At 36.0% G+C, this 15,741-nt stretch overlaps 1 protein-coding gene across 2 annotated transcripts in view; it reads left to right on the top strand.

Moving 5' to 3' along the window:
* The window catches only part of PCDH11X (protocadherin 11 X-linked), a 516,015-nt gene extending 506,370 nt beyond the window's left edge, over positions 1-9,645 (top strand). For both annotated transcript variants that reach the window (XM_075513176.1, XM_075513175.1), the window contains one exon: positions 4,942-9,645. In XM_075513176.1, the coding sequence (XP_075369291.1) occupies positions 4,942-5,333 (392 nt within the window). In that variant the 3' untranslated portion in view covers positions 5,334-9,645. The remainder of the gene's footprint in view (positions 1-4,941) is intronic.
* Positions 9,646-15,741: the final 6,096 nt, after the last annotated feature.

The following is a 15,741-nucleotide window of genomic DNA, read 5'->3' as shown; positions in this document are numbered from 1 at the left end:
ATACACCAAGTATACGCTTCCAACTTGTCAACGTTATGAGATTGCTGATAACACAGTCGTACTAACAGCCTGTCTTCATTTGAGACTTCTCTATGAGAAATATTCTTAAAACTGGAACATGATATTAAGTTGGAAATGCCAAAGTATGCAGGATTGTGCCACATATTTTGTAGACTGAGAGGGAGAGTAGCATTGTAGAGTTCTTCAGCTTTCATCCTCCAAAAGCAAAGATAATAACCAACGTTTTTATTTACTATCTATAAAATCCTACACAGGCTTTATAACCACAGAAAGTCTCTAACCAAAACAAACAGGAAAAAAAAATCAAACGATATTTTTTAATAATTGTTTTGACTGAAGGATAGCTATCCGGCAAGGTTGGAATTCCACGTTTTCTTAAGTGAAAGTAAATATTCTTACTGAAAACTGCTTTGACCTATAAATGATAAAGACTGTGGAACAATGAAGAAAGTCTTTCAACTATTGTGCTTTTAGTTATATTTGACAGTTCTGATCTAAACATTTCATAAGAACTGACAGACACGTTCTTTAAAAATGTTCTTAGTTCTGAGGCAGACAATTTAAAAAATAGTTTCATTCCTAAAACAATCTGGAGTTCAAATGAAAGTGGTAAACTCACATGTGCATGAGTGTGATCTATTCTATGAATTAAAAATTCCCTTTCATACTACTTGTATATCATGATTGAACAAGGTCCATGGAGTATGAAAAAAATATATAAAATTAAGGGTTTATTACTGAGTGAAGTAAGAAATGAGGTAGACCGGTAAGGGTTTGCTGGAATGTGTTGTTTATTCATAATACATGGGTGATATGTACACTTCTATTTCCACTTATAAACCTGTCATATCTTATGTGAGAAGACGTTACTAGACACTGAATTTCAGTAGCAAAACCCATAATTTCTTCTGAAAATATTCAGAGACATCAGGAACCTTCTTTTACTTGATTGGTAGAGGCAGATGCCACAGATGTTTCCTACCACTGATTTCTTATCGGACTACACAGAATAATCGCCTACATTACTACTTTCGAATGAGAGAGAAGGGCTCAGAAAAGTTTATTTTCACCCGCATTCAGCAATGACTTGCAAAGATGCAAAACAGAAGGAAGCTTAAAGAGTAGCAGCTAGAAAATGCCATGGTCAATTTTCACAGCCTCTGATAAATGGCCACTTGAGCACTGAACTGGACACTCACCCAGCTGCATGGCTTGAGTTCCTCCTCAGCTGGTCCTCTGGGATGCTGGGCTGAGCCAGCCAGAGGCTCCTTTGTGCAAAGTAGGCAGCAAGTGGTGGAGGGGAAGCCAGACACGGTGCTGAGGACGACGTCTCAATGCTAGTTACAGTGACCTCTTTGCGTGTTAAGTCCGTAACAGAATATTTGGAGATCAGCTGCATTCTATTGTAAGTTGGCACCATTAGTATAATACATTACTAACATAAAGCTCTCTTCTTTGATAAAATAGGGAATGGTTAAAAATGTATTTTTAACAAGTAAAGCATAGTTTAGATGATAGTGCGATGCCAGTGCCAAGCAGCTATTCAGAAGGATTTCAGGTGCTGAAGAAGCAGGAGAATGATGATATGTTAGGAAAATAGAGAATGAATTAGACTGACAGAAAGAAGCTACACTGCATGGCCTGGAAGAGCAGGCAAAGAAGATAATGCCTGGTGAATATTCATGCAGAAAATTTCCTACATTTTGTTCTAGGTTCATTCAAAAATAGATCAGTTATGGTCCAACAGTCATTTTTACTTCATTGTGCTAAAAACATAATATTTCACACTGCTGGTTATGTTTATTTTACTTTATACCAAACAGAAACTGGTTTGCATCCCAATTATCCTTGCTAGTACTATTTACTGCAGCAGATCAGTTGATGAGACTTTCTGAGTTTCCTTTAAATGCAGATATTGGGGCCCTTGCCTGCCTCACACTATATTCATTGTAACACCCTTAGTTAATTTGGTTTCCTACAGCCTACCCAGTCTCCTAAAGACTGCCTCAGGGTTGCACTAATGCTATGGCCTATATGCAGGTGATTTGGATTAAAAAAACCCACAAAACAGTGTTATTAATTATTTTTTAAAAAAATTTGTACTCCTTTTAAAGTTAGTCTAGAGGTTAAGGATATAATTGATTTTTTTAAATTTATTTATTTTCTTTTTTTTTAAACGAGTGCAGTATATTATAAAACAAAACTTGACTTACTGTTGGAAAAAATTGAGTCAGACATCCTACAGAATACTTGTATTTGCTAAATACTGTTTTATTTCCTGTTCTGCAACACTGCAGAGGTGCTCAGAAGAAAAGGGTCTTAACTCTTCAAAGTTAATGAGAACTGTCTATTTTATGTGTTATTAATCATAAGCAGTGATGAAAAACATACTCTGACAATCAAGACTACGTGTACCACATACCAACATTGAAAGAAAGATTATGACTGCTACAAAAAGTGTATCTTCTAAACAATGCTGCATTGGCAGACTGTTGCATAATGAAACTCTAACTCAAAGCCAAAATAATTTGTATGCATAACTTATGATTATGCCCAGGGTTGTTCTAAATTTGTGTGTGTGTGTGTGGGGGGGGTGTTAATTTTTTTTTTTTTTGCTAAAACTAAACCTCAGATAAAAATATCTCTTTATTAACAGAATAAACAAGATGTCATTCTGACAATGTTTTTACTCTTAGCATGGTAACATGTTCCATGTCCACAGGTAGTCTGGCAACGATTGGCACAAAATTACTGTGCTACTGATCTGTCGAGATGGTGTAGAGAATGTTTTATAAGTGACCTTTTATTTCTGCAGTTGCCTTGTCTAAAGCTTAAATGTTAAGTTTTTATTGCTAAATGCTTCTTTTGATGGTTTAGCTTTGTTTACTCTCTTACTGAAGTTTGAGACAGTATACTGTAAGTATTGTAACCGCTTGCTGTGAAGAGCTAGAAATGCATAAGTATTATTTCCAAATAAATAATTGTGGGTTTTTTTCAGTTTAACTGAATTAATAGCATTTTAAGAGTGTTTAGAAAGACTTGAGATAAAAAGAAACACTGAGGTACTGGGTATCAGAAAGGTTTTTTTAATAAATACAAAAAAGATCAGTTTCTGTATAAAACAGGGATAACTCAACACTCTGTCAAGGTTGTACCTGATTTCAATGAATTGCCTTGATCAGAAGAGAAGCAAACCTGGATAATTAAAGAGCTTAACAAGACTTGTATATACTCAAATTTATGTCTCTAATAGCAGATAGTAGGACACAGAAAGATTAGGCTAATCTACCAGTTGTAACTTTTTTTTGCAGGAACTACTGCCTTTGCTGAATTATTTCCATATTTATGTCTCCTACTGCCCATCAAAACTGGATTAGTATTTCAACAGCAAGGTGCCAAAGCTTTGTCAGGATTACATTGAAAATTACTGAGACAAAATGACTGAAGACATGTTGAAATGCCAGTAATAGGGCAAAATAGCATTTATAAACAATCATTTCTCTAACTGGCACATACTCATACAATGTACTTAAGGAGAAATAATCAAGAATATAGCATTTATGATACGACAAGCAACCAGTTGTCTACTTAAATGTGGTAGATTTAAAAAAGATGTATCCTGTATTTTGGACTGCAGCATTATATATTTCAATGCCTGAAGGAAAAACTTAATTCATTTGTATTGAGATGTAACATGGAAATATGTATTTGTGCTTTGTAGCTTTACACAGATTTCAACATGCAAAGTATTTATTAAAACAGAAATGCAGCATGTGTTTAAACATAAAGCTCAGAGGGTGAGAAGCTCCTACTCAGAACTTGTATTGCTATAAGTAATTCCTAGTGGCATACCTTCTCCAGTGGTTATGAGCCAGAATCCAATTTTAAATGTTATTTCATGAAGACAGATATTAAAAATACGTATGTGTCTTTCATTGGAAAGTTTTGTGAAGACAACACAGCGAAATATCTGATCAGATACTCTTCTTCACTCCTGATGTATTTAAACTATGTACACAGCAAGAGAATATAAAATTAACACATATACGATGAAAACTATTTCAAGGAATGATTTGTAGAAGTTTAATTCTATTAGTTTGAATTTACAAAACATCGTAAAGCCACAGTTGAAATGAAACTGATCAAGATTGTTTATGTATTGCAAATTACATCTTTCACATTTAGTAGTTTACTTTGAACAAATTATAATTTCTATAATCCTTTTCCAAGGGCGCAAACCTTGCATCTACTGAAGAAATCTGGTTTGATTACAGCAAACTACAGAGGTTACAGTTTCTTTTGCTATTACCCTTTGATTTTTCAAGGTTTCCAGTATCGAATGCATGGAGAAATCAATTCTCTTTAAAATAGCTCTTACGCTGTCTTTCATTCTTAAAGCTCTTGAGTCCATCTTTGAAGCCAAGGTACCATCTTTGGCTATGTGTCCAAATTCATTTTGTTTTGCCTTAAGCAAAGCAAAACAATGCAAAAATCCAGTTTTAAGAGAACATTACCCCCCCCCCTTTTAATTTTTTTTTTTTTTGCTAGTTGTATGCAAACATATAGAATTATGGTATTAGATTATTATAAAACTTTTAGCTTTATTACACAAATGACAATTTCAGAAAGTGAAAAGAGGTCATTGTAAGTAGAATGTATAAGGGCTTGAGTTACATAGCTGTAATGATGGTATCACCTGTTCATTAAACATTAACTTTTTTCTAATGATAGCCAGTGACAACACTGGGGGCCCCAAACTTGCAGACATCTAAACCTTCACTTAAGTTGTTCACCTGGAGGTATTTTCTTTCCAAACTGTGGCCATTATTGTAGAACTGGGATTGCTCTGTTGACCTTGATTGCCTGTGCACATCAGCCTTCGGACCTCTGATAACGTCTTGTCTCTTTCCATCCTCCCAGTTATCGAAGTAAATCTCCAGAAAGCCCTGGCTGAAGCTTCTGAAACCTGCACGCAGGAGTGTCTCATCCTAGGCCATTCTGACAACTGCTGGATGCCACCTTCTTTGACACAGTATCAGCAGTCCAACACCCCTTTGCCATCGTTTGGGTTCCAGCAAGGCTGGGGCCGAGGAGCCAGGCCTGAGGGACGACACACTCTTGGGAGGCCCCTTCCAAAGGACGACACTGACAAAGGCCAGGGTGGGCCCAGGCCCCAGTTCTATAACACCTGCAAAAGACATTGCGCCAGCGAAGATCCTGTCAAAGTCATTCCTCTGGCAAACTTCGCCGCGTCCCACCAGGCACCGGTGTCTGGGAGTAGCACTACGTTTATACATGAGCACCAGCTATAAATGCGTATCTGACAAATCCATTATTTCAGGCTTTAAGTGTGACTGTATATAGTCACAGCCTAACACTGTTCTAGTGCGTATACAAACTTGTTAGGCTTGTGAATATTTGTGTATATAGAATCCTAAATTTGAAATTGAAAAGCTAATCCTTAGGACTTAAAAGAAATTTACCATAGTTCTTGGTAAAATCCACAAAATGGGGAAGAAACCCCACAACCCAGAAGCAAGCAAAAGAAAAACACAAAACCCTCTTAATTTTCTTATATGGGCCATATAGTGCAAATATCTGCCAGCAGTTCTTCCTCCCTGTTGAATGCAATTTCTTAGTACGGTTTGGGGAATATTACAGTCTAACTATAGCTTACTCAAATTTTTCTTTGTTGTTATAATTTATAGCATATTCACAGATTTCATCTTCTGTTTGCTTAGCAATAGAGATCAAGTGGGCAATTTTTCATTTGATTACCTTACGTAATAGAATGAATAAGATCCTAAAATCTAATTCTTAAGAAGGATGGTATATCTTCCACCAAAATTTATCTTTTATGTAATCAAGAAGGAATATGTACTTAAAGACCTAACAACTGCTTTTGATTTTATTTTTTATTGGCTCAGTCTACAGGTATTTCTTCTTTGAAAGAATGCAATAGATGAAATAGAAAGCTCCCAACTAGGCTTTTCTGTGTGAAATAAACAACACAACAATGATAGGATATGCAGGATCAAAACTGGAAAAAAAAATTATAAATAACTTTTTTTTAATTTCCAAGAGTTACCTTTCTATAATAATGCAAGCAACTATGATACATATTATGCTTTTCAAACCATAAGTCTATTTCTAATTTTTTTTAAATTATTTTTTTTCATCTTGCAGAGCTTGCTTTGGCTACTGTTCCTGTTAGTTGAAAATTACATGGGCACTGCTGAAAACAGTAGGGAAATGGGGTAGTTTTTTTGGCTGATGCGATGTCGTGGCTGCAAGCTACTGGTGTTTAAAAGAATATTATCGTGATATATACGGCGTTTTTTTACAGCTGTATTCACCTCTTGTAAGTATTCAGTAAAAGATTAGCTATAATATTAGTTACTTCACCACAAACCTATTAGATGAAAGAGTACTCGTCATTGTGGCTTAGTTTATTAGAGAATGACTGACAGTTCTCAGCAAAGAAAGAAGAATCTAGGTAATGAAAGCTGGATAAATGTAATCATAAACACACCCCAATCATACTATTTGATAAAGTCTCAAGATGATTCTCTTTAAAGATGAGGGATTTTTTTCAGTGTTCTGTGTACTGGAGGATATATTCTTAATAGTGGCAGAAAAAAGCTGGCAAATTCTACAGTGGGTGAAAAGGAGGTTCCTTTCTTAGATGAAAGAACACATTTTCCTTCTAGTATTTTGTTGCTGTTTAGCCATTTCATCATTTACTGTATGTAGATACTGAGAAATTTTTTCTTTCAAAAACTGCATAACTTTGTTTAGTTTTATTGCTACATTAAGTGAGACAATCGAAGTTGTATGGAGGGGAAAAAAGACAGTGTGTGAATATTTCCTATGGATAGAATTCTATGTAGGCTTCATATTGTAACTTAAATATGTAATTTATAAACAAAACTGTGTGTAAAAATGCTGTAATATTAGCTGCTTGTAAAATTTACAGAAGTTCAAGTTGTTGAGGGTTTCCAATGAATGCTAAAAGAGCTTCTCTTATGTGCCCAGCAGGTATAAGTAGCTTTATATATCGCTGTCCCCACTGTAAATCTATTCAAATCACATTTAGATTTTATGTGCAAAATAAAAGAAGCTTCACTTTTAACCTACTGATAGGGTTTAATTAATGAACATCAGATTATCTAATGATGTACTACTTTTTTTTTTTAATGTAGTTTTCAATAACGTTTAGAAAAGATGTGGCACACTGGCTTCCAGTTGCATGTAAATCCTGGAAAAAAATAATAATCCTTTGGGTACTGACACACAATAGCTGACACAACTCATTTCCAATTCCAAGACAATTAAAAATTTGACAAATTAATTCATATCTAATATATACAAAGCCCTTCGTTGTTTGCTTTGGAGAAATCACAATGAGAAAATTCAGCAGTCCTTTTCAGGGATACGCAAAAAAGGCTTATCTGTAGTTTACACAGATTTACCAAACATATTAATTGTGCAAACTTAGAATAATGCTGACAGCTAATGCTTCCTATTGTAAGTAGAGGACTTCAGTTTTCATTACAGAGGGCTGCCATACCAAATGTTTACAGAATTGGCAGCTGCATTGGAAAACTCTCAATTTTTTGCCCGCAACATTTCCTTTCTGGCTGCAAATTGTAACTGAAATTTCCTGGCAAAGAATTAATTTCTACAATTTTAGGATTTTCCTAGGAGAAGATGAAGGAACCAGAATTAGCGTTTTTTCATAGGGGAAAAAAACCAACAAACTTCACATTTGAATGTTTAGGGGTTTGGGTTTGGGTTTTTTTCCCCCTAAGGTACAGAAGCAATTAACCATCCCCCTTTCTCTTGAAAACAAACAAACAAAAAACCAACAAAACACCAAAACCAACCAACAACAAAAAATTGCTTAAACAAAAAGCATTGTAAAGATGAATCTGATTATAGGAAGTATTAAATGTTATATCCATGAAATTGTGTTGTGATATTCTAAAATTCGTTCAACAAGATACAAAACAATTAATTGTAAATACACATTGTATCGGGAGTTAAATGGTTCCCTCATTTTTATATATTACATGTCTAATATATACAACTATGCATTTGAAGCAACATTTTTCTGAGTGGCATGTCAGTATTCAGAGGAATAAGGTTACTAGAGACTCTTTACACATCTTGCCATATATATAAATAATTTATCTAGTACATAGACTGTATATTTTTGTGTAATTTTTTTTTAGTCATTTAACTTATTTTATCTTACTTGTGTGAATTTGTGGAGAAAACAATCCTATATACAATATACAGTAAAATGGTAGTTACATGATTAGATTTGTTTCATGCAGTGTAACAATAAAGGAAAACCTTTGCCTTCAAAGTAATGTGTCACACAGTCTAGCCTAGATTATTTCGCCCCCCCCCCCAAACTCAATACATGCTTGTTGCACTTCTAAGTATTGCATCAAAGTTATGGGTAGTGATAGCAGAAAGAAAGGTACTTCTTTCCGTATTGTAAAGCAGTCAATTACAAAAAAAAAACCTTAAAAAACCGAACTGAAGTCAAACTGTTTGAAGTAAAATATGTTGTTTCTTTGTTGTCCTAAACTGTGCTGTATTCTGAAGTGTAGCTTAATTCTAAAGAAAGAATAATTAGGCATGTCTGCTTGGCCAGACAGAGACTACTGAGCACCTGCTCTCTCTGGGCTGTGAGCTGGCCGGATGCAGGTCATTTAGCTAATTATCATGGCAATGAGCCCATGCTAATAGGACCTGAGGGCTTATGAATGTTAGCATGACAGCTAGCTTGACATAACATTAGTTATGTGGTTCTGAATCCAGCCAGGTCCTTTTGCTTGGCGTAGGGCTGGAGGAGAGCAGCCACTTCGTATCAGACATCTATGACCCCAGTGTGTATAGATCTGTTTGGGTTTTTTGTGAGAGAAGCGGAAGTTTGCCCCGCTGTATTCTGAGCAAGCTGTAATCCAACGTGGAACCCCATCAGCCCCGAGCTACCATTATTACGCTGCTTCCCGTGTGGTCAAGCCAAAGACAATAGACCTAAATAATTTCTAGTCAGTCGTGGTTGATTAGCTCAAGGTTGTTTGATTCAAGTTTATAAAGTTTGAGTTTTTAAAGCTTGAAAATTTACACTTGACTTTATTGGTTTGCTCAAGTTTTGCTTTTGCAGCTTTAATACCAATCCTTAATGAGTGATTATCAATTAAATGACTGTACTGCAGTTTACTACCATTCTTTAACTGGATAAATAAAAAGGAAGGGATTGGTTTGTGCAGACACAGAGTAAAGTTGAAGGCAAAGATTTTATTTGGTATACATAGGAAAATTGTGTATGTTATCCCTAGTGAAGAAGAGATTGACGATTTCTTGTAAATATTTGAGTTTGTATTTCTGGGAAATCTCCCTGCTCTATGGCATACTACAGGATCTGAGAGTGAGCAGTGTACGTCTGTGTATTGAAACAGCCCTAACCACACTTTACAAATCATGCGGTTGGACATCATATACTACAGTCCAGCAGCATTTAAAGTCCAGTAAATTTGCAGTAGTTCTATTTCAGGTTTCTGTACAGCATGTTGTCTTGTTAATTACAATGCTTATTAATAAACTAGATCCACAAAAGCAGTTTTCTCCTTTGCACTGTTTTCTTTGTGTTTCTGAAATATAAGGGGTTTAAAAGTATTCCTCCAATTACACTTCTCTCCCATTTCCAGCTTTCCAAAACTGATTTCTTTGTGAAGCCCCAAAATGTCAGGAAGTCAAGAAAATCTAATTTCATTTGCAGTTGCTTCATGCAACTGAGTAGCAGGCTTTTGGTAAACAGTAGAAATATTCACACACAACGTAGAGAGCAATCTAGCTTTATATTATCAGAAATATCTTCCATTTCTGTGTCACTTCTTTTCATACCAAGCTCCCTCCTTCTACAATGCCTCTAATACACTTACTTACAGAAAATCATTATAAGCTGGAGGCAGGAGTGTTTATGGGTTTTGTTTTGTTAGAAAATAAGCTATTTCTAATTGAGAGAACGTGGTTGGTAAGTTGTTCAGCTAAAGGGATTATCCTCTTGCCATGAATGTGATACAATGAAATAACCATCAAATGAGGAACTAATGAAACAACATTATATGCATTTTTCTATATTACTTAAGTCCATATTTAAAAAACAACTCTTTTGATAGGTGTCCTGACACTAAGGCTGTAGTATCTTATTCTTTGATGCAGTTATGGCTTTGCAAGCATAGCTTTCTTGTCTGCGGGACCTTTTCAAGCAGGAAAATAGTATTTATTTTGGCATCAAAACTGTGGACAAGTATATTCCTTCATTCACAATAACTGTTGAAACATTAGTTGTTATTCTAAAGATTGTATTCAGCCTACAAATTAAAAAAAGAAAAAATGAATAAAAAATTCTGGAGATGGTTTCCCTGGTTTGGATGGTAAATTCTCAAGCTGGGCTCAGTAATACTTTGAAGCGCAACCTCAGGAAGCAATGAAATTGTGGAATTTCACAGAGATCCGATAAAGCAGAATAATAGAGCAAGGGTAGAAATATGTAGTATCTGAAGATGTGCATAATTTTAGCATTGGTGTCACTGTGCAAAACTGCAGGGGGATTGCAGAAGTAGTGTTCCCTGGGAGTCATCTTTTTGCTTTCCTCTCTGCGGGCACCAGGAATACCTGGAGCAATTCTCTGGCCATACTGGAAATACTTGAATCCCAGGTATTTGCTGTGTAGCTCTACAGAGTGCAACATTTTCACCAAAGTGCTGCAGCACTGAGGGAGGGCTGGTGCAGTGTTCAAAAAACATCTCTTACCTGTAAGATGGACTCCAAGACCTCCTGCTAGGTAGTTTGTGGTGAGGTACTGGCTTGTTAGAACCTACACATGGATTTATTTAAAGAAGAGCATGTGTTTTCCAATAGCAGGAAATTTTGGAGATATGCTGCCCATATGATCGTTCAGCATTCTTGCCTTTCTTCAGGTTTCTTCCAGTGTGGCCTTCGGACTGAGCTGTAGTTTGAACAGCAGCTAGTCTGCCCCTCCTTAGAAGTGCTACGTATCAAGCAGAAGGAAATGAGCAAGAAGGTACTTTCTACAGCAAACAGAAGACACCTCTCCTCCCTTGTGTGGTGCTGAAAGTTGGGTTTTAAGAAGGTACCTCTGGACTCTACTTGCAAATAACAAGTATTTTTCCAAGATGTAGTCTTTTTGTCTTGGTCCTCGCATTCATGATCCAGTATGAAAATATATCATGTCTGATAACTACAATGAGACTAATGATTTATTTTTATTATTTTAGTGATTTAGAGTTTTTTTGATGGTGCTAATTTCATGCTTAAAACTAAAGCTCTAACAGTAAATGCATTTATGATCTGAAAGCTATGTCTTCGTATTTAATTCAAAGCAATTCAAAGCAGGACCTTAAATCTGTAGGTCCGTGCTTTCTGGATAGCTTTTAACTATGGAATTGATGCTACCTCTTCTTACAGTTTTTCTCCACTAGGATTAAGAAGTCTGTATTTATACAAAAGAAAGCTAGTATGTACACCTATCAAAGAGACAGATAAATGAAGTGCCTGGAAGCACTGTACTAGACTTCAACCCATAGCTTTAAGCCACCAGCTGTGATGTGTTCTAGAGCAGATGAGTAGGGTGTGCAAAGAAAAAGACATTTTCTAAGGCACTGAAATGAAGTTATTCATTGCTACTGCAGCTGTTATGTATGTAGTAAAAGAGTTGATTAACATAATGAGATTAAACTAAGAGAAATTGCTTTTAACCTGTACTTAGCTTGAGTTGTTGTTTAGTTATCAGAGATGATAAAAGACTGTACTGAAAAGCTTGTCTAAACTTTCCAAATGTCAGCTGTTCTATAAAAGGTGTATTTTTGCTTCTCTGCTGTGTAGATCAAGCTTCGATTTACAGGTGTATGGAACTACAATAAGCCAGTGTATAGTTCTCAGGAGACTAACTGAACAGAGGAAAGTTAAAATCAGTCTGAAAAGTGAAGTGATTATAAGTGGGGTGGGTGGGTGAGGGGAAACGTAAATACTTTGAATGCTTTAGGAAAAATACTATAAAGACACAGGCAAGCAGGTAAAGCAAGCAACTTTTCCAGCTAACAGATATACTAAGATACAGCGGGTTGTCTGCAGACTTGCAGTGCAATGATAATTTTATTCGTTCACATTTTATAGATACGTAAAATTTTTGTTTTGCGTAAAAATACCTGTTAAAACCAACATAATCAAGATCTGTAATGGCACAGAAGACATACCTGGAATATTTTTAGGCCTATTTAAAAAGGGCCTTGTACCAAGTAGGCCTACAGGCTAATTTCTAGTAAATATGAAGGGACTCTTGCTGTTGCTATGCAAGAGCTAATGCTTTCAAGTCATTCTGACTAGAGAGACCAGAATGGACGATAATGGTTAAAAACTAAAGTTCAATGAGAAAATAAAGATGTGTAGTCAATCTACATACAAATATACACACTCTCAATTTAATTTGCTTTGTTTTCGAAGTTCATCTATGTAAAAGAGACAAATGTCATCACTGAGCATCACACCAATTACTATATATAATCTAAAAATATTTATTATGTTATGTAGGTGTGCACAAAGTCGAAGTTACCTGTCTTGGCAGATACAAGTTGCTGTTTGTTTGTTTTAATTGCAGCAGAGACATTGAGCACTGTGCCTGCCTGGTAACATAGGAAACGTAATACAAGACCTTGACATCTAAAAAGATTAGACTGCCTGAGCTGACTGGCTCATAAAAACGATGCTGAGGAAATTGGCAAAGAAAACAAGTCTCTGAAATTCTAAACAAGTATTTTAAATGCAGAAAAATAATCTAAAGGGTCATATTTGCAGCTTATGTGCTGCAAATAATGTGCTGCACAGCTATATCCATATAAAAGTAAAATTTTCACAGTGGAGCATGGTAAGAAAGCCCTTTTGTTAGCTGAATTCACTCTCTTGCAATGATTACATACAATCAATCTACTTGGATTTTTAAATGCTTTTTATCAGATTTCAGCCTATTGAATCATAAATGTATTTTTGTCAGGGTAATACTACTGAATATTAAAGAAAAGATCAAATTTTCCAAGCTAAAAGCTGTCACTTCAGTCTACAAAAGGCAGTTATTGAAGCCTATTACTGTTTTGGAAATGCTTGTCTGAAATTCCCTCAAAATATGCTACTAAAATAAGCAGAAAGGACCAAGAAAACACTAATATTGAAGATTTATGCTGTAAAATTTGGGTGAATTTGCATATAAATGTTTCATAGGATACATGAAATGTAATGAAAATGGAGGAATGTTAATGATTTCTCTACTCAGAACATCTGACGTAAAGTGAGTACTTGAATCTAATTACCGTGAAAGTAAATCTAGCCAGTAGGCTGAATAGAAACAAACATATAAATATATAGACACATTTGCCTATTACATATTGGAAAAAAAAAAATCTTTCTGTGTACTTCTAATTAGACACAATAGCCAAGGACAGATACATCACCCTTAATTTTAGGGAGGTGTTTTGTCAAAGTTAATTGTCTAAAGCATCTCTATGCTGGGTATTGGGAAAAAGGTACCTGCAGGGGTAATTCCTTCAGTTCTAAAATTTCCGAATCTGCACGTGCCTAGCTGATGATGGAGGAAAGCTAGAAAATTAAGATTACATGTCTGCCTTTTAGACGGCTAAAATCAAATGAATCCAAAACCTAGTGTTTACATAAAAGATTATATTTGAAGTATGAAAATTAGTGTCATCAGTGGATCTCAAATAAAACAAGCCCATCCCCTCTTCTCCCACCAAGCATGACTACTAACCTCTTCAGAACGGTTTGCCTGCCAGGATGCACCTGGTTGTGTTTTGTCTTTCATGCCAGCTTCCTGTCAGAGGGGTATAGAGAGGCTGACATTTGATGTATGCAAAAGAACAAAGAATAGGTTTTGCGTTAAAGCCAAATTGGCAAATATTTTTGTTTCCTGTGACAAGTTTTGCTTAACTAGCACAAGAGCCAGCCGTGCAGAGAAGTGTGCTCCTATAGTGTAAAACAGAATCTATTTAAGAAGGTAAGTACAGTTGCTGGGTTTCCATTTCCCTTTCTTCACTCCCTTGCTAAATGCTGCGCTGGCACATCACTTTCCTTTCTGTGACAAGTCTTTCGGAGAGCTAACAGGGAGCCAACTGTGCTTAGGCATGTGCACCTGTACCATAGAGGAACCAAATGAAAACATTAAATAATGTTTCTCTTTGTGCAGGAGAAACATCAAGAGCAACAAAAATCTGCAAGAAGCGTTGCCATAATGCAGAGAAAATCGGTAAATAGTCTTGTCTCTTCATGAAGAAAGAAAATTCTTCTGAACTGGGAAGAAGTGTCTTATTTTTATGCGTTTACCTGTTTGCTAAGTGCTTACATCTGAACAACCTGTGGCTGCAACAAACCAAGAAAACAATAATGTCCATGAAGTTGCCTTCCCTCAGCTTCAGTTTAACAGCTGATCACCTGAAGGAAGGTCACATGCAGGGAAATAGCACTTCGGTGAGAAGGTCATACTGGACCCACCCGGGTGATATCCCCAGGTCTCCTTTACTTGCAAATCTCTTGAAATGCCATCATCCACATTGTACAGTCACACAAATCTGACAGTGCCATTTCTAACAGGGAAAGTGCTAAAACCTATTTTTCCAGTAAATTGTTTCGATATTTAGCAGCTCCTTTATGCACATTTCAAACTCCTTCTCACTTAAGTTTCACAAGTTTACTCCAGCCTGCACCATTAGTTTTGACAATTCATTCCTAATTATTAATTCGTCACTTGCTGGACTGTGTCAACATTGCATGTTCTCCACATGGTCAAGGATGAGCTGCCAAAAGCCTGTAACTTAATAGCAGCTGCCTTACTCGTCACATCTGCCTCACACGCTAGAGCATGTGGCACGAGAATAAGGACTTGTTTGCCAGGTTTGGCAACTTTCTGCTTTCCAGAAAGGCCCTCAACTCCGACTTCCAGAAACACCTCTTATATACGGTCATAGTTGGCTGTAGTTGGAAACAACTCACTTAAAGTAACACCAGCAGCAGAAAGTTTGAGGCACACGCGATGGTGATTTCAGTCTGATTGAAAAGCATCTTTAGTAGTATTCTCCAAGTCAATTCTTAGATGATAAATGGCCTGAGATATAAGTTTAACATGAGAAATGTGCACAGGCAGCAAAAGTGTGGACGTTGGTATGAAGGAAATGATTAATAATAAGAGTTACATTTACCTGGTTCTCAGTTCAGCTGCGCATAAATATGCAGAGTAATGTAAATATGTACTGTGCGGTTTTTTATATTTTTAAATCGTTTCCTCTACACCTTCCCCTCCACTTTAGTCTTTGTATCATAAACCTTTTTAACTACTCAAAAATACTCCTCTTACTGTGAGTTATTCACCTTTTTCTCAAATTTTTCCCAAATCCGTACAACTGAGTTGCCTAGTCATAGTTACCTTCACAGACCAGATGTGACATAAAAATATAATAATAACAAATATAAATTCAAAGAAGTTCTGCTTATGATTTCAGTGCAGAAAGTTCATATCCAGAGTAGGAAAATTATTCTTTTATACAGCTACATTACAATTCTTAACTTGAAGTGCAGGCATATGATAAAGTTACATATTCATATTGTATTTCACACAGA

This window comes from Mycteria americana, chromosome 10 (assembly GCF_035582795.1).
Source record: "Mycteria americana isolate JAX WOST 10 ecotype Jacksonville Zoo and Gardens chromosome 10, USCA_MyAme_1.0, whole genome shotgun sequence".
NCBI lineage: Eukaryota > Metazoa > Chordata > Aves > Ciconiiformes > Ciconiidae > Mycteria > Mycteria americana.
This window is presented reverse-complemented; position numbering and strand designations above follow the sequence as displayed.